This window comes from Narcine bancroftii, chromosome 2 (assembly GCF_036971445.1).
Source record: "Narcine bancroftii isolate sNarBan1 chromosome 2, sNarBan1.hap1, whole genome shotgun sequence".
Classification (NCBI taxonomy): Eukaryota; Metazoa; Chordata; class Chondrichthyes; order Torpediniformes; family Narcinidae; genus Narcine; species Narcine bancroftii.
The window spans coordinates 227,104,065-227,124,371 of record NC_091470.1 but is presented as its reverse complement, the minus strand read 5'-3'; the positions used below and the strand labels follow the sequence as shown (position 1 = coordinate 227,124,371).

The following is a 20,307-nucleotide window of genomic DNA, read 5'->3' as shown; positions in this document are numbered from 1 at the left end:
AGCCACAAACGAGCCTGCAGCTGACGTGGACATTACCCCTCCATAAATCTTCGTCCGCGAAGCCAAGCCAAAGAAGAATGGAACAGCTAACATCCTTTGAGATGCAAACCCGTAGTGTAGAAATTCTTTGTCATGCAAACAGGTGCCATCATAGAGCATGCCAAAGGTAAAGGTTCCATTTAGAATGTAATACGCATGAAATTCTTTAACTTTTGTCTACCATAAGGCAGGCAGAGAGATCGCCACTTTGTCCAGCGCCCCTCACTGAAACCAACAGTGTTCCTGGGTGGTCTCCCCTCCAAGTACTGACCAGTCCTGAGCCTGCTTAGCTTCCGAGATCAGACAATCTCAGGCATATTCAGGCTTTAGGTGCCAAGAAAAACAGGCAGATTATATGTCAAAGGATGGGGTGGATAGTGTTTTGGGTGACGGCGACTCAGGTGGGGTGGGCAGGAGCAGAACGTTGGAAGGTTTAGTGAGGCCATGGAGGAAGGGGTGTGGGGGGGGAGGTTCATCATCATCAGTACCAGCAATCATCAGGGATCCACTCCACCCAGCACACGCTCTGTTCTCGCTGTTACCATCTGTCCTGGGTAAACTTGTGCCTCTCACTTTGTTTGTTTTAGATTGGTCACAGTGTTTGAGCTACCGAAAGAAAATAGACACCCACACACCAAGAACAGTTCAGTTTATAAAATGTTTATTACTAAATCTAAAGCTGAATTCAAACTGCAATATGCAAGCCTTTCCCAATTATACTTATCAACGCCTGGACTGGTCCCAACTGCCGAAGCGAGGCAATGACAGCACACATGTAGTAGGTTGTTGGAGCTTCTCCACCTCCCCCGACTGGGACTTTAGCTGGACTCTAGAAGTTCTTCTTGCTGAGAGACGTTTCCACCCCTCAGAGAGTCTCTACTTCAGCAGTGGGACCATGGCTTATATTACCCCAAAAAATTGTTTACTCATAGTTGATCTCTTTGAATAAATGATTTAATTATCTTCAAGGTCTCCTGACAGTCTGTGACCAACAAAAGACAACTGCATCTTCGGGCCTCATGGTGGAATTTAGATGTGTCTACTAATTCATATCCTCGGCCTCATGGTGTAAATTAGATTATGTCTTCCCATTCAACTGCATCCCTGGGCCCCATGGTGGAATTTAGATTATGTCTTCTGATGTAACTGCATCCCTTCTTGCATAAGCTGGTCTAAATCCTCCATTACATTCCACCTCTTGGTCGAAAAAGAGAAACTAAACCTATAATAAGCACAAAAATAAACAATAATGCGAGCAACCAACGGAGAATATTGTGGCCCAATCCCCCAAATGTACCAGTTAACCATGAAAAAGGATTCCAACCAAGACTCAAACTATCACAATACCCAGACACTGAAGATCACGAACAGATTTTGAAACATGCTGAACAATATCAGATATATTAGTGGATACATTGGGCCATGTCCCCCACGGGCAACTCCCTCGGAACGTCTTCAACATTACAAATCCAATTGCTGGCATCAAAGCAGCTGTTAAGCCAGATCAGCAGGAGCGCAAGACTGAGGACCTGGAACAAAGAAGCCTGACATATGTCACTCACGATGCCGTAAGTGTTCAATATTTAAACAAACTAAATCATCCTGTCCCTCAATAGCTACCCACTGAGTGTTACCCTGGGCAGGTGTCACTAGTTCCCCTTTTACAGGAGGGCCACTACCTGGTGGTGCCACCCATACCTTTTGTCCGGCATTCTCTGGCTCAGGAATGGGGGGCAATGACTGTTTTTCCTCCGGAATAAGCTGTAGTTCAGAAGCGTGAAGAAGTCGGTGGAAAGGTGTACCTCCCTTTAAAGGGCGATGATTCAAATTGTCAACTACTTGCTGCATCACATGGCACCACCCCTTCAGGGTCCCCAGTGGTGTTAACAAACAAATTTGTTCCTTCAGTAATCCGTTCATTCGTTCAACTAACCCGGCAGCCTGCGGGTAAAAAGGAATATGGTGGACCCAATAGATTCTGTTGTCAGTTGCCCAATCACAGATTGCCTTCCTGGAGAAGTGCGAACCACTATCAGACTGAATCTCCTCTGATACATCATAACAAGAAATTAAATGGTTTAGTCCTTGGATAGTGCTAGCTTGGTCAGCCGTCTTGGTGGGAAAAGCAAAAACCAGGCCTGAAAAGGTGTCAACCATTTCTAGGACATAACGTTTACTCATACAGTCTGGCATAGGGCCTATGTAATCAATTTGCCAGACCGCAGCTGAGCGAGTTCCCCATCTTATTTGGCCATGCGGACCAGGAGGAACGGTGTGGGACTTCACAAGCTGGCAAGCTGGGCATGTATGCACGACCATGCGGACATCATCCTGATGGATGGGTAAGGCATGTGTACGGGCCCACATAGCTGATCCCTTCTCCCCCAAATGGCCACTCTGTTCATGTGCCCATCGAGCCAGGGGGACGGTATTGGCGCGGCTGATAGTGGCAAGCTGATCTGCTACTGCATTATGTTGTGCCATGTTCGTCGTCGCATTGGTATGGGCTTCAACCTGATAAATGGTTATCTCACGATGATGGGAAGCATCCCACAACAGCTGCCACAACTGTTTGCCCCATACTGGGCGGTCATGTACCAGCCAGTCATTCTTTTGCCAATCAGGCATCCATACCACTAGTCCATTAGCCACAGCCCAGGAATCGTAAACAGCCGAAGAGGGTGATCATGGGAGTCTAGTGGTAAAGTGACCGCCTTCAACTCAGCATACCGACTGGAACCACCATCCCCCTCCTCCAATAAGTGAGTTCCTGACCTGGGATGGTAAGTCACCGCCTTCCACTTCTGCTTTCCTTGCACCCACTGGCTGCTACCATCAGTAAGCCAGGCGTCCTCTTGTTCTGCTTTCTGTACCATCTCTTCTGAGGTCCCTTGGATCATCACATCATCAATATAATGGTGAATTGAGAGAGAAGGTGATACTGGCAGCACCTCCATATCACGGGCAATTAGGGTGTGGCAAATAGTGGGAGAGTGGACATAGCCCTGAGGGAGGAGGGTGAAGGTATACTGATGCCCCTTCCAGGTAAAGGCGAACTGATCCTGTGAGACCTCAGCTATAAGAATACTGAAGAAGGCGTTAGCGAGATCAATGTCAGCATACCATGTTCCTGAGTTCCCAGTAGCAATATTTTCAATAAGGGTAACAATGTCTGGAACTGCCAAAGCAAGTGGTGGGGCATGTTTGTTCAAAAAACGATAATCAACTGTCATTCTCCAGGAGCCATCTGGCTTCTGGACGGGCCAAACAGGGCTATTAAAGGGCGATGTTGTGGGCCTCACTACCCCTTTTTGCAAAGCATCGATGGTGGCAGTAATCTCTTCTTGCCCTCCAAGGAGGCGATATTGTGGAATGCACACTGGTTTCAGGGGAGGGGGGGTGGAGAGGCACCATCACAGGATCCCACTTAGCCCGACCCACCACTAGTTTTTTTGTAATAGTCCAAATTCCAAATGCAAATCCCCCTTGGCTAGTATTAAGGGCTGTACCGGCCAACATATTAATACCTAGGATACACTCATCAGTAGCAGCCACCAGGGCATGTAACCATATAGGGGAAGGGCCATCACCCACCGTGGCGCGGACTTTTATTTCCTTTGCCAGGGTGATCGCTCCTCCCATCCCTCTATTCGAAAGGTCGGTCCAGTCCAGAGGTCAGGGTTACCCGGAATAACCAAGTGCTCCGCACTGGTATCGACCAAGGCTAAATATTGGCAGTCATTACCCCCACCCCAATGGATTGTTAACGGAATGTAGGGCCGCGGGTCCCCGTGTATCCGCCGTATCTCAATGGAGTAGACACGGGGGCCCTGCCCACACCCTCATGCTTTAGTAGGGTTCGGGGCTTCCAGGCCCACATGCCACTATTATCCGTAAGAGCCTTTTTAACCATTTGTTGTATCTCATCACGGATAACTGGAGCAAGAGAAGCTGGCTCAATAGGAGCAGCAGTGGGAGCGGAAGGCACATTTGGGCCAGGAAGACTCAACAGCTGGGGATGATGTTCCCCTGCCTTCCTCATATATAGGCCATAAAGGACCGCGGTAGGTTTCCCATCAATATCACTTTTAGGTACACCAAACTTTAACAAGGTTAGAAAAAGGTCCTTTCTTGTCAGTCCGTTATTAGCATCAGTCCCTCTCTTTTCATCCTGCTTGTCTGATTTAACCTGGGTTGTACGTGAGTGGATTTTACCTCCCAACTCTAATTCTCGAAGCCCAGATAAGGCGTGCACCGCCTCAGACACAGGGTGCCCAATTAGCGGACTAGTTATGGACAGAACCAGTCCCCGTACAGTGGGTTGGATGGAGCGAACCAATCTGATATGCATTCCGGCCGTTAATATCTCTCCATCAGAGCTCCCCCCCATGTATCCACAGCCTCAAACGCTCTGCCTACAAGGCAGAGGCCAGGGCCTGTTGACAAATTACTGCTGTACCCTCCTCTGGGGTGCCCCAATTGTTCTGCAAATGTAAATCCCAATCTACTGGTGATGGGTATACTCGTAGCAGGGCATCCCCTAGAGTGGCGAGTAAGTAATCCATCTCTCTTCCTCTACCCAACAATTCCTCAGGGGTTAAATATACATTACCCCCTCCTTGCTCCCAAACACGCAGGAGCCAGGCTGCCAGAGTTTCTCCCGCCTTTTGCCTAAGTCGACCTCCAATGGCAGCCAGCTCTTTTATAGAGAAGTCACGGATCATTGACTGCTCTTGACCCCTGCTCCCACTTTGGCCCACAGGGTCCTTTGCCCAGTGGACAGGGCGAGGCCTTGGCCTTCCCGAAGAGGGGGTGGGCCATTGAGCATAAGCAGGAGTTCAGGTACCTTCCCCTGGGTCCTCCAGTGAGATCAGGGGATCATCTATCTCTTCAATCTCGTCAGTTACATTCCGCTTCTCCCTATCCGACTGTTTGGGAAGTTTGCTGCCTAACGGGGCGGGCGTGAACAGCAGGTGGAGAGGGCAGTATGTTAGACACATGCTGAGGAGTATCTGTATTATTACCATTGTCATCATTCCAGATATTCCCGTCCCAATCATCAATTACATCAGGATCGTCGCCATTCCTTATCGGGTGGATCAGGTTCTACTCCATGCCTTTCTTTATTTGCACAGAGCTGCTGCCGGAGTTTAATATTATGGCAGATCGTTTGGACATGCTTATCCTTCCATTCTTTGGCTCGGCCCTGACTGGTGTGAACAATATCGCTCATCATGGAACAGCGTTGTCGCAGGGCTTCTAGCTCCTCCTCTAGTTGCTCTCTCTTGTGCTGAGATTCTACTTCTCGTTGAACTGATTCTGCTTCATGCTGAATGGAGTGGTGTAAGGCTGTGGCCAGCAGCCAAAAACCGTCCGTCAGCGTCCCCTTTTTAACAGGAAATTTACTATCTCGAAGGAGAATGGCAACCTGCTCTCCCAGAGGCGCACTTGATGGATCTAACTTCTCATCCCAACTAATGGGTGGTCCCAACAAAGACAGGGTATTGGCCAACATGCCAAACCCATCGTCTTTGGAAGTCCATCCTGGAATCAAGAACTGCTCAGGGCTCATCTCTTTCTTTCGGCGAAACATCTCAAGACCAATCCTGGTCGCAGCGCCAATTGTCCTGGGTAAACGTACCTCTCACTTTGTTCGTTTTAGATTGGTCACAGTGTTTGAGCTACCGAAAAAAAAAAAAAAAAAATAGACACCCACACCAAGAGCAGTTCAGTTTATACAAATGTTTATTACAAATTCAAAAGCTGATTTCAAACTACAATATGCAAGCCCTTTCCAATTATACTTATCAATGTCTGGACTGGTCCCAACTGCCGAAGCGAGGCAATGACCGCACACTTGTAGTAGGTTGTTGGGGCACCGGTAGACCTTCCCCGATCAGGACGTTAGCTGGACTCTAGAAGTTCTTCTTCTTGCTGAGAGACGTTTCCACCCCTCAGAGAGTCTCCACTTCAGCAGTGGGACCGTGACTTATATTACCCAAAAAAATTGTTTACTCATAGCTTATCTCTTTGAATAAATGATTTAATTATCTTCAAGGTCTCCTGACAGTCTGCGACCAACAAAAGACAACTGCATCTTTGGGCCTCATGGTGGAATTAGATGTGTCTACTAATTCATATACTGGACCTCATGGTGTAAATTAGATTGTCTTCCTATTCAACTGCATCCCTTCTTGCATGAGCTGGTCTAAATCCTCCATTACACCATCAGGAAAGAGGTCCAGGTGCCACGAGACCAACACCACCAGGTTCAGGAACAGCTGCTATCCCTCCACCATCAGACTCCTCAACAACAAACTCAATCAGGGGCTCATTTCAGGACTCTGACTTTTGGATGTTATTGCATGTTTGAAAAAAGAATCTGAGTTGTATGTAATGTCATCTATTTACACTGATAATAAATCTGAATCTATGAATTAATATTCAGGAGGGCTGATGGGGGATTTGGGGACCCAAGAGGGGTTGTTGTGAGGACAGTTGAAGCAGGTTTGTCACACTGAACTGTTTAAATGATGATCAGCACCTGCTTCTTTGTGAACTGCCGGGCTTGTGTATAAGCTGCACAAAATTGCAGAAAAGATGTTCAATGGGTGTCATTTAATGCTACTTGCATGCGACTGTCTCCAGAACACAAGGAGCACTCAGGAAAAATATAGTTTTGTGCTGCACAAAAGAATTTTCACGTTATTTCTCTTTTCAAAGCAGAAGCTAGTAGTTCATTGTGTAATAAGTCAGGTTTATTATCATCCGATTGCACAAGTATAACCAGACCAAACTGCATTCTCCTTGTCCTCATTGTAAAACACACAAGCACATAACCAGACCTACCGACAAACAATACATGCAGGACAAGTATTCACATATACCAAATAAATAAATATGAGAGTCTCAGATGGTTATTTTGAGCAGTTAATTTTGTCATTCAGCATTCTCACTGTCCGTGGGTAGAAACTGTTCCTCAACCTGGTAGTGCTGAAGGGGAGTCAGGTGATGATGTAGTGGCCGGTAGGGTAAAACCAGCCCTCTCCAGAAAAGAAGAAATAAAGTGAAGAAAAGACAAAGTTCAATAAATACAAAATATAAGAAATAAAAGATAAAGTTGTTGAGAAAAGAAAGAAAATGGCATCTAAGAAGGAAAAAGTAAAAACAATGGGGAAAAAAAGAAGAAAAGATGCCGGAAAAGAAAGAAGACCTTAAGGAGCCATGGTGGAGAAGAGCGCCCGATCTCCGAGGTTGGTGATGGCCCCGTGGAGTCGCGACCACCCGACCGCTGGACTGCAAAAATGGCTCTCTAAGCCAAATAAAAGTGTGCAATCTCAGGAGAAGGAAAACACCAATGGGAGGGGGGCTCAGCCAAGGAGTTGGCCACCCGATACCAGCACTCTCAGCTGAAGGAGGAGGAAAGCGGCAGGAGAGGGAGTGAGGAACCAGGCGAGGAATAAAGTTGACGGGGTGAACAGCAAGAGGACCAGCAGCAGGAGGCCTGACAGATGAGCAGCTCAGAAGAAGAGGACCAATCAGCAAGAGGCCAAGCAAGAAGAGGCCCGACAAGTGAGACAAGCAACTCATCAGAAAACTCGTCTTCTTCCTCTTCTTCTGTGTCTGTACCTGAGCTTGTGTCTTCTCTTCTTTGTATCTGTGTCTCTTCTGATACAAAGAAGAGAAGAAGACACAAGCACAGGTACAGACACAGAAGAAGAGGAAGAAGATGACCAAGATCTTTACAGAGAGAAAGAAGGTAAAACAGTTGGACAGTAAAGCTCTTTTTGAAGAACAAATGAGAGCATTAAAAGAATGGTTGTCATTAGAATTAGAATTTAGTGCAATTAAAAGAAAAATGAAAAGAACAGAAGATAAAATGCAAAGATTAGAGCTAGTCATGACAGAAATAGGGAAAATGTGGAAGAACGAGAAACGGCTGTAGAAATGGAAGTAAATGACAAGAGGAAAATTGGAAGAAAGTGATTAAAAAAATTAAAGAGACACAAAAGTTGTTAGCTTAGAAAATTGATATGTTGAAAAATTATAGTAGTTGAAACAACATAGTGGGCCTAAAGGAAGATGAAGAAGGCACAGACATGAAGGAATTTATAAAAGAATGGATTCCAAAGGTCCTGGGAATGACAGAAATGCAGGAAGGAATGGAAATAGAAAGGACACACAGAAAACTAGCTCCGAAACCCAGACACATCAAAAACCAAGATCCATTTTAGTAAAATTTTTGAGTTATACGACAAGAGAAAATATACTGGAGCGGGCAAGGAATAAAATTAGAGAAAACAATAAACCATTGGAATACAAGGGTCAAAAAATATTTTTTTACCCAGACATAAGTTTTGAACTCTTAAAGAAGAGGAAGGAGTTTAATACAGCAAAATCGATCCTATGGAAAAAAGCTTATAAATTCATGTTAAGACATCCAGCTGTGCTTAAAACATTTATACCCGGGGAGTAAAACAGACTCTTCCTGGATCCGGAGGAAGCACAAGAATTTGCAGAATGCTTGCAGGACAGAAGAAGAGATGAAGAGATATAACAAGAATGAAGAATGGCAATAAAATATATATAAAGATGTAAAAACAATGTAAAGAACTAAAGAAGGGAAAGAGAAGGGAAGAAAGGAAGTAAGGGGGAAAAAAGGGAGAACTCAAAACGGTCAACCAGTTTACCTATCTTGGCTGCACCATTTCATCAGATGCAAGGATCGACAACGAGATAGACAACAGACTCGCCAAGGCAAATAACGCCTTTGGAAGACTACACAAAAGAGTCTGGAAAAACAACCAACTGAAAAACCTCACAAAGATAAGCGTATACAGAGCCGTTGTCATACCCACACTCCTGTTCGGCTCCGAATCATGGGTCCTCTACCGGCATCACCTACGGCTCCTAGAACGCTTCCACCAGCATTGTCTCCACTCCATCCTCAACATTCATTGGAGCGCTTTCATCACTAACGTCGAAGTACTCGAGATGGCAGAGGTCGACAGCATCGAGTCCACGCTGCTGAAGATCCAGCTGCACTGGGTGTGTCACGTCTCCAGAATGGAGGACCATCGCCTTCCCAAGATCGTGTTATATGGCGAGCTCTCCACTGGCCACCGTGACAGAGGTGCACCAAAGAAAAGGTACAAGGACTGCTTAAAGAAATCTCTTGGTGCCTGCCACATTGACCACTGCCAGTGGGCTGATATCGCCTCAAACCGTGCATCTTGGCGCCTCACAGTTTGGCGGGCAGCAACCTCCTTTGAAGAAGACCGCAGAGCCCACCTCACTGACAAAAGGAAAAGGAGGAAAAACCCAACACCCAACCCCAACCAACCAATTTTCCCCTGCAGCCGCTGCAACCATGTCTGCCTGTCCCGCATTGGACTTGTCAGCCACAAACGAGCCTGCAGCTGACGTGGACATTTACCCCCTCCATAAATCTTCGTCCGCGAAGCCAAGCCAAAGAAATAAAAAAAGTTTTCTGGGGGGGGGTTGAAGGGGGAGAGAATTACTGTCACTGCAAAATCAGTTGATGCTTGCGAGCAGGTTCACAACCCAAATGAAAGGGGGAGTTGTGGTTGCCCAGCAAGGGATAAGTGGCAACTCAGAGTGTGGGGGGGATATTTGGGGTTAAGGATGTAGGAGTTGTTGGAGTATTTAATGTTTTAAATGTGTTGTCATACATTGAGTTTAAAAAGGCAAAACTGAGAGATGAAAATGGGAAAAAGGGGGATGGTGGTGATGAAGAAGCGGAAATGAGGTGTAAACAGGATATGAGATGGCCATGTTGAACTATATGACTATAAATTTTAATGGAATACATAACCAAATTAAAAGGAAGAGGCTATAAAATTTACTGAGAAAAAATAGATATAGCATTTGTGCAGGAAACGCATCAAACTGACGTGGAACATAACAAATTAAAGAGAGACTGGGTGGGCACGTAGTGGTAGCATTATATAATTTAAAAGCTAGAGGTGTACCTATATTAATAAAAATGTACCATCAAAATAGAGGAGGAAATAATAGATCCAGCAGGGAGGTATGTAATGATAAAGTGTCAGATATATTCAAAATTTTGGAATTTGCTCCATATAAATATGCACCTAATGAGGTTGATCAAAAGTTTATGGAAGATATTTTTTTGAAGATTGTAGATACACAAGGAAATATATTGATAGGATGGGATTTTAACTTTAATTTGGATCCAATGTTGGATAAAACTGGACAAAAGACTAGTAAAAAGAATAAAGTGGCCAAATTTATGGTTAAATCAATGCAGGAAATGAAACTTATGGATATATTGTGGAGACAGCACCCAAGGAATACTCATTCAAGTAGGCATAAAACATACTCAAGGACTGAAATGTTTTTGTTGTTGGCCCATATTCAAGGGGGAGTTAGAAAAACTGAATATAAAGCTAGATTACTATCTGATCACACCCCTGTTATTAGCAATAGAACTGGAGGACATCCCACCAAGAACATATAGATGGATGTTAAAAGGCAGGAATTTAGAGAGTTTATTGAACGCCAAATTAAAACATATTTTGAAATAAATACGGAATCAGTGAAAGACAAATTTATATTATGGAATGCAATGAAAGCTTTGATTAAAGGACAGATAATAAGTTATGTAACTGAGATGAAAAAGGACTACAATCGAGAAATAGAGCAGTTGGAAAGGGAGATAGTAAGTGCAGAAAAGGAAATAGTAAAAAGGGATGATATAACGAAAGGGAGAGAATTAGTGGACAAAAAAAAAATATGCAACATTACAAACCTATAAGGTGGAGAAGAACATAATGAAAATAAGACAAATGTATTACGATCTAGGAGAAAAAAAACACAAAATATTAGCCTGGCAACTTAAAACAGAACAAGCTAAAAGAACTGTTTTGGCATCATGTAAAAAGGACAAATTAATTCCATCTAACCCAATAGAGGTTAATGAGAACTTTAAGGAATTTTATGAACAATTATACCAAACTGAGAACGAGGGGAAAGATGATAAAATAGAAGAGTTTTTAGCTAAAATTGAACAGTGGAAATTGCAAGAAGAGGAACAAAACAAACTGATAAAACAATTTGAAATAGAGGAAGTACAGGATACATTAAAAAAGCTGCCGAACAATAAAATGCCTGGAGAGGATGGATTCCCAATAGAATTCTATAAAACATTTAAAGAGTTATTAATTCCTCCTCTCCTGGAAGTAATGAACCAGCTAGAAGAAACACAAAACTTGCCAGATTCATGTAAGACAGCAATAATTACAGTAATTAAGACTGGGAAGGATCCACTAACACCAGCATCATATAGACCAATATCTCTACTTAATTCAGATTATAAGATAATAGCAAAATTATTAGCATACAGATTGGACGATTGTGTACCAAAAATAGTAAATCAAGATCAAACTGGATTTATTAAGAAAATACAAACAGCGGATAATGTCTGTAAACTTATTAATCTAATTCATGCAGTTCAAGGAAATAAGATGCCAACAGTGGCTGTTGCTTTAGACGCAGAAAAAGCCTTTGACAGGGTAGAATGGAATTATTTATTTAAAGTATTACAGAGGTTCAATCTATCAGAAAAATATATTAATTGGATTAAAGCATTATATAATGGACCATTGGTGAAGGTAACAGTAAATGGATATGTATCAAACCAATTTAAATTAAGTAGGTCAACTCGACAGGGATGTCCATTATCCCCCTCTAGCACTAGAACCATTGGCAGAACTGATAAGAACAAAAGAAAATAAAAGGGATAAAAATAAAGGAGGAGTATAAAATCAGTTTATTTGCAGATGACATCATAGTATACTTAACAGAACCAGAAATATCAATAAAAGAATTACATAAGAAATTGAAGGAGTATGGAGAAATATCGGGGTACAAGAACAACGCAAATAAAAATGAAGCTATGCCAATGAGTAAAGCGGATTATACAGAATTATAAAAAAAAATCACCATTTAAATGGCAAACACAAGCAATCTGATACCTAGGTATTAGGTTAGATAATAACTTAAGCCACCTGTACAAATTAAATTATCAGCCCCTAATAAAGAAATTGCAGGAAGACTTAGAACATTGGAAAGAATTACCGCTAACGTTGATAGGGAGGCTAAATTGCATTAAAATGAACGTCTTCCCAAGGATACAATACTTATTTCAATCGTTACCAATTCCCTTAACAGAGAAATTCTTTAAGGAACTAAAGAGAATAATAAGGAAATTCTTGTGGAAAGGGGGAAAAGCGAGGATAGCGTTAGATAAATTAACAGAGAGGTACAACCAAGGTGGTTTGCAGTTACCAAACTTTAAAAATTATTATAGAGCAGCACAATTGAGGAATTTATCAGATTTTTGTCAAGACAAGGGAAAAACCAGATTGGACTAAGATAGAGCTAGATAAAATAGGGAAGGTACCGGAACATATACTTTATAAATGGGATGAAAACTGGTATGGTATAAAAACTCACCAGTGTTGCATCATTTACTCAATATATGGAAGAAGATTCATTTAGAAAGGAAAAAAACAAATTACCAAATACTAAAATTATTATTGATGCAAAATCAGCTAATCCCTTTTATAATAGATGACCTTTCCTTTAAAGAATGGGAGAGAAAAGGAATCAAAAGAATAGAAAATTGCTTTTTGGGAAATAATTTATTAACATTTGAACATTTGAAGTACAAATATGGAATAACTCATGGTACAATGTTTGCATACCATCAAGTGAAAGCTTATTTAAAGGATAAATTGGGAAACAGATTGAGATTAACAGAAGGAAGCAGCTTTGAATATGTGATTACGGACACAATGATAATTAAAAGATTTATAACAAACATGTACATTAAGCTGCAAGATAAGGAAAATGATGAAATAAGCTATAAATCCAAATAAAAGTGGGAAAAGGATTTAAACAAAGATAAAAAATGAAACATGGGAAAAGTTATGTTCTGAAACTATGAAGCATATAATAAACATAAGGTTACGCATGATACAGTATAATTGGTTACACAGGTTATATATCACGCCCCAAAAGTTAAAAAAAATGGGATCCAACATTATCAGATAGATGTTTTTAATGTAAGAAGGAAATGGGAACAACAGTACGTGCAATTTGGGCATGTGAGAAAGTGAAAATGTTTTAGGAAGATCTAAATCAGATATTAAATAAAATCACAAAAAATAACATACCAAAAAATCCAGAGATCTTTCTTCTAAGTTAATATAAGAAATAAGGAATTAGGCCTCAAATTGGATAAAGCGCAAAAAAGATTTATTATGATAGCCTTAGCAGCAGCAAAAAATTGTATAATGTAAACTTGGAAAATGGAAGAGAGCCTCAGAGTATAGCAATGGTACATGGAAATAAATAAATGAATTCCATTGGAAAAAATTACATATAATTTAAAAAATAAAGTTACATTATTTGAACAAATTTGGGAACCATACATGGAACATAACAGAGAGGGCTAGCCTTGGACCTCCACCCCCTAAAATGATAAGAAGACAAAACGACTTGATACAGTGTGTAAAAGTAGATGACACATTTTTCTTGTTTATTTTTCATTGTGTGATGACATTGTTTAATGTTTTTATTGTATTGTATATGTTGAATATTTATTGGTTTTGGAGGAGGATGGGAAGTGGGGAGGGAAGGTAGGGGGGAAAAAAGGGAGAAAATGCTACTGTGTATACTTAATGAGAAACATTTGTATATATTTTGGTTGATATGGTTCACAGTGTGAAAAAATAAATAAATAAATTTTAAATCCTGGTGGTGCTGGCTCTGATACTCCTGCATCTCTTCCCCCGACGGGAGCAGCTGAAAGATGCTGTGCTCAGGGTGGAAGGAGTCCTCGATGATTTCGCGTCCCCTCTTCAGACAACACTCCCAGTAGATCATGTCGATTGGGTGGTGGGGGGAGGTGGCAGGGAGGGAGACTCTAGTGATCCTCTCTGCCACTTTTGTGGTCTTGTGGATTGATCTGTTTCTCTATAGCAACCAGACCACACTGTGATGCAGCCACCCAGGATGTGCTCAATAGTACTCACGTGGATTGGTGGTCGGTAGCATTGCCCGTTTCAGTCATCTCAGTCAGTGCAGTCGCTGTTGCGCTTTCCTGACAACTGAAGAGATGTTTATCCATGATGGGCCACTAGTTAAGTGAATCCAAGGAACTTGATGCTCTTCACTGTCTCCACTACAGAGCTTTTAATAAGAGTTACAAGTTTTATTGATACAGTTATAAAGGAGGGAGAACTATGAGTGATAGTATCTCAGGTTACAGAAGAACAATATAGGAAGATTTTCACGTGCATTGATATAGTTTGATCTGGCAGGTGTTGCCATATTGCTTGGAAAAAAATATTTGTAAATTTTTTTTATAACTAATGCAAATAAATACATGATGTCAGTTTATGACATAGTACCACTTCTCTATGACTTGGGGCAGCACAGTGGTGCAGAGGATAGACCCACTGCCTTGCAACATGGTGACACAGATTCAATCTGGGCATGGAGTTTTGCGTGTTTTCCCTGTGACTGCGAGGGTTTCCTCCAGGTGCTCTTGAGCAAGTGCCCACTGTCAGTGGCCTCTAGTGTGTATCTGATGAGACACAGGGAGAGTTTAGAAAAATTGTGGGATTAATTGAAGATGAGTACAGTTGAATAGTTGATGGTCAGTGTGGATTCGTAGACCGAAGAGCCTGTTTCCATACTCTCACTCTGACACTATGATTATAACAGCAAAACAGAAGTGGTCACCTCTGTTATAAATATCTTAATTTATCTTGATGCACTTATAACATAGTAATAATAGATGTGATATAAATTGTTTGTATTGCAATAGTGTTGCCGATAAAACAAGAAATACTGTAAGTTTTTTCTCCCATAGCCTAGATCTCAAGTGCTGGTTGGACATTGAGAAATATAGAAAGATACCCAAGGATGAAAAAGAAAGTAGAGGTTTAAAATCCAAGGAGATTATCAAAAAATATCTGAATAATAAGTATTTCTTTGGACCCATCAGCCCAGCCACAAAAGCACAACAGGAGGAGGTAATTGTCTGCAAGTTTTAATGCTAAATTAATGTTTGACATTATGTTTTAAAGTAGTTGAAAATGGCAGAAGTTGAGAAGAAACCTTTGGGAGAGCAAGGAGACTGTTGCATCAGGGGCATATGGATGTGTGGTGTGAAAGGCAGTAATATCCTGTTTTCATCAGGCAGAAGATGCCTGAGAGCCCTGTGGCATCCAGAAAATTCACCCCCCGCCCCACCCCCATCTACCTTCCAGATGTTCAATCAAAAGCATGGGGTGTGCACATCTCAGATAATTATAACCCAGGGCGGATCTGTACGTGGTTGCATATATTGAATGTGAAGTAGGAGATGATTAAACCCATAGAATTAATAAATGTTAGCTGGGAGAAGGTTTCAGGCATACGTCACAAGTATAGGGAATTTGGAGCAGTACACAGGTTGGGAATTTGGCTTCATTTAATGATGCACCAAGCTCAACCTGTGGACAGAGGCAGTTTACTTGCATTGGTGGCTGTTGGTGACATGGTTAGTCCCTGCCAGTGAGTGCAGAGGCAGAGAGAAAATGCATTGAGGTGCTGGGGGCTGGGCAAACATTGCAGTTTTAAGGCACTCGTGTGTATCATAATGAGCATGAGATTAAAAAGGTATGTTCAGTGTCTGCAGACGTTTGCGTTTCACGCCATGTCCTCAACATTACAGCACAGTACAAGCCCTTCAGCCCATGATGTTGTGCCTATATATGTAAACCAACTCCATAACAATCCAATCATTCCCTCTCTTACACTTTTTAAAAATAATTTTTTATTTTTCACACTGTGAACCATATCAACCAAAATATGTACAAACGTTTCTTATTAAATATACACAGTGGCATTTTCTCCCTTTCCCCACCCCCCACCTTCCCTTCCCCCTTCCCACACTCTTCCAAAACCAATAAATATTTAACATATACAATGCAATAAAACCATTAAACAATGTCATCACACAATGAAAAATAAACAAGAAAAATGTATCATCTACTTTTACACACTGGATCAAGTCGTTTTGTCTTCTTATCATTTTAGGGGGTGGAGGTCCGAGGCAAACCCTCTTTGTTATGTTCCATGTATGGTTCCCAAATTTGTTCAAATAATGTAACTTTATTTTTTAAATTATATGTAATTTTTTCCAATGGAATTCATTTATTCATTTCCATGTACCATTGCTATTCTCTGAGGCTCTCTTCCATTTTCCAAGTTTACATTATACATTTTTTTGCTACATCAAAGGCTATCATAATGAATCTTTTTTGCGCTTTATCAAATTTGAGGCCGAATTCCTTATTTCTTATATTACTTAGAAGAAAGATCTCTGGATTTTTTGGTATGTTATTTTTTGTGATTTTATTTAATATCTGATTTAGATCTTCCTAAAACATTTTCACTTTCTCACATGCCCAAATTTCATGTACTGTTGTTCCTTCTTACAGTGAAAACATCTATCTGATAATGTTGGATCCCATTTTTTTAAACTTTTGGGGCATGATATATAACCTGTGTAACCAATTATACTGTATCATGCGTAACCTTGTGTTTATTATATTCTTCATAGTTCCAGAACAAAAATTTTCCCATGTTTCTTGTTTATCTTTGTTTAAATCCTTTTCCCACTTTTAATTGGATTTATAGCTTATTTCATCATTTTCCTTATCTTGCATCTTAATCTACATGTTTGTTATAAATCTTTTAATTATCATTGTGTCTGTAATCACATATTCAAAGCTGCTTCCTTCTGTTAATCTCAAACTGTTTCCCAATTTATCCTTTAAATAAGCTTTCAGTTGATGATATGCAAACATTGTACCATGAGTTATTCCATATTTGTACTTCAAATGTTCAAATGTTAATAAATTATTTCCCAAAAAGCAATTTTCTATTCTTTTGATTCCTTTTCTCTCCCTTTCTTTAAAGGAAAGGTTATCTATTGTAAAAGGGATTAATGGATTTTGCGTCAATAGTAATTTTGGTATTTGTTAATTCATTTTTTTTCTTTCTAAGTGGATCTCCTTCCATATATTGAGTAAATGATGCAGTACTGGTGAGCTTTTATATTGTACCAGCTTTTCATCCCATTTATAAAGTATACGTTCTGGTACCTTCTCCCCTATTTTATCTCGTTCTATCTTAGTCCAGTCTGGTTTTTCCCTTGTCTTGTAAAAATCTGATAAATATCTTAATTGTGCTGCTCTATAATAATTTTTAAAGTTTGGTAACTGCAAACCACCTTGGTTGTACCTCTCTGTTAATTTATCTAACGCTATCCTCGGTTTCCCCCCTTTCCACAAGAATTTCCTTATTATTCTATTTAGTTCCTTAAAGAATTTCTCAGTTAAGGGAATTGGTAACGATTGAAATAAGTATTGTATCCTTGGGAAGACGTTCATTTTAATGCAATTTAGCCTCCCTATCAACGTTAGCGGTAATTCTTTCCAATGTTCTAAGTCTTCCTGCAATTTCTTTATTAGTGGTTGATAATTTAATTTGTACAGGTGGCTTAAGTTATTATCTAACCTAATACCTAGGTATCGGATTGCTTGTGTTTGCCATTTAAATGGTGATTTTTTTTATAATTCTGTATAATCCACGTTACTCATTGGCATAGCTTCATTTTTATTTGCGTTGTTCTTGTACCCCGATATTTCTCCATACTCCTTCAATTTCTTATATAATTCTTTTATTGATATTTCTGGTTCTGTTAAGTATACTATGATGTCATCTGCAAATAAACTGATTTTATACTCCTCCTTTATTTTTATCCCTTTTATTTTCTTTTGTTCTTATCAGTTCTGCCAATGGTTCTATTGCTAGAGGGGGATAATGGACATCCCTGTCGAGTTGACCTACTTAATTTAAATTGGTTTGATACATATCCGTTTACTGTTACCTTCACCAATGGTCCATTATATAATGCTTTAATCCAATTAATATATTTTTCTGATAGATTGAACCTCTGTAATACTTTAAATAAATATTTCCATTCTACCCTGTCAAAGGCTTTTTCTGCGTCTAAAGCAACAGCCACTGTTGGCATCTTATTTCCTTGAACTGCATGAATTAGATTAATAAGTTTACAGACATTATCCGCTGTTCGTATTTTCTTAATAAATCCAGTTTGATCTTGATTTACTATTTTTGGTACACAATCGTCCAATCTGTATGCTAATAATTTTGCTATTATCTTATAATCTGAATTAAGTAGAGATATTGGTCTATATGATGCTGGTGTTAGTGGATCCTTCCCTGTATTTGGTATTACAGTAATTATTGCTGTCTTTCATGAATCTGGCAAGTTTTGTGTTTCTTCTAGCTGGTTCATTACTTCCAGGAGAGGAGGAATTAATAACTCTTTAAATGTTTTATAGAATTCTATTGGGAATCCATCCTCTCCAGGCATTTTATTGTTCGGCAGCTTTTTTAATATATCCTGTACTTCCTCTATTTCAAATTGTTTTATTAGTTTGTTTTGTTCCTCTTCTTGCAATATCAGCAGTTAAATTTTAGCTAAAAACTCTTCTATTTTATCATCTTTCCCCTCATTCTCAGTTTGGTATAATTGTTCATTAAATTCCTTAAAGTTCTCATTAATCTCTATTGGGCTATATGTAATTTGTTTGTCCTTTTTCCTTGATGCCAATATAGTTCTTTTAGCTTGTTCTGTTTTAAGTTGCCAGGCTAATATTTTATGTGATTTTTCTCCTAGTTCGTAACACTTCTGCTTTATTTTCATTATTTTCTTCTCCACCTTGTACATTTGTAATGTTTCGTAATTTATTTTTTTGTCCACCAATTCTCTCCCTTTCGTTATATCTTCCCTTTTTACTAGTTCCTTTTCTGTACTTCCAACTGCTCTATTTCCCAATGGTAGTCCTTTTTCATCTCAGTTACATAACTTATTATCTATCCTCTAATGACGGCTTTTATTGAGTCCCATAATATAAATTTGTCTTTCACTGATTCCGTATTTATTTCAAAGTACATTTTAATTTAGCGTTCAATAAATTCTCTAAATTCCTGCCTTTTAAATAGCATGGAGTTTAACCTCCATCTATATGTTCTTGGTGGGATGTCCTCCAGTTCTATTGCTAATAACAGGGGTAAATGATCAGATAGTAATCTAGCTTTATATTCAGTTTTCCTAACTCTCCCTTGAATATGGGCTGACAACAAAAACATATCAATCCTTGAGTATGTTTTATGCCTACTTGAATAATATGAGTATTCCTTCTCTCTTGGGTGCTGTCTCCTCCATATATCTATAAGTTACATTTCCTGCATTGATTTAACCATAAATTTGGCCATTTTATTCTTTTTACTAGTCTTTTGTCCAATTTGAACCTACATTGGATCCAAATTAAGGTTAAAATCCCCTCCTATCAATATATTTCCTTGTGTATCTACTATCTTCAAAAAAAATCTTACATAAACTTTTGATCCTCCTCATTAGGTGCATATATGTTGAGCAAATTCCAAAATTCTGAATATATCTGACACTTTATCATTACATACCTCCCTGCTTGATCTATTATTTCCTTCTCTATTTTGATGGTACATTTTTATTAATTAATATAGGTACACCTCTAGCTTTTGAATTATATGATGCTTCCGCTATGTGCCCTACCCAGTCTATCTTTAATTTGTTATGATCCACTTCAGTTAGCTGCATTTCCTGCACAAATGCTATATCTTTTTTTTTTCAGTAAATTTAATAGCCTCTTCCTTTTAATTTGGTTATGTATTCCATTAATGTTTATAGTTATATTGTTCATCGTGGCCAACTCATATCCTCTTTACACCTCATTTCCTCTTCCTCACCACCACCATCCCCCTTTTTCCCATTTTCATCTCTCTGTTTTCCCCTTTTAAACTCAGTGTTTGACAACACATTTAAAACACAAAATACTCCAACAACTCCCACATCCAATATTCACTTAACTCCAAATATCCCCCTTTCCTCTCTGAGTTGCTCCTTTTCCCTTGCCGGGCAACCACAACTCCCCTTTCCATTTGGATTGCGAACCTGCTCGCAAGCATCAACTGATTTTCCAGTGACGGTTATTCTCTCCACCCCCGCAACCCCACCAGAAAACACTTTTTTTTTACACATATAACAAAATTTTCTCTTTTTTTCCCCCTTACTTCCTTCCTTTCCTTCTCTTTTCC

At 40.0% G+C, this 20,307-nt stretch overlaps 1 protein-coding gene across 6 annotated transcripts in view; it reads left to right on the top strand.

Annotated features, from left to right (window-relative positions):
- Window positions 1-20,307, top strand: part of LOC138755109 (regulator of G-protein signaling 22-like) — a 158,211-nt gene that overhangs the window by 95,199 nt on the left and 42,705 nt on the right. For all 6 annotated transcript variants that reach the window (XM_069920412.1, XM_069920414.1, XM_069920413.1 and 3 more), the window contains one exon: window positions 14,963-15,125. In XM_069920412.1, the coding sequence (XP_069776513.1) occupies window positions 14,963-15,125 (163 nt within the window). The remainder of the gene's footprint in view (window positions 1-14,962; window positions 15,126-20,307) is intronic.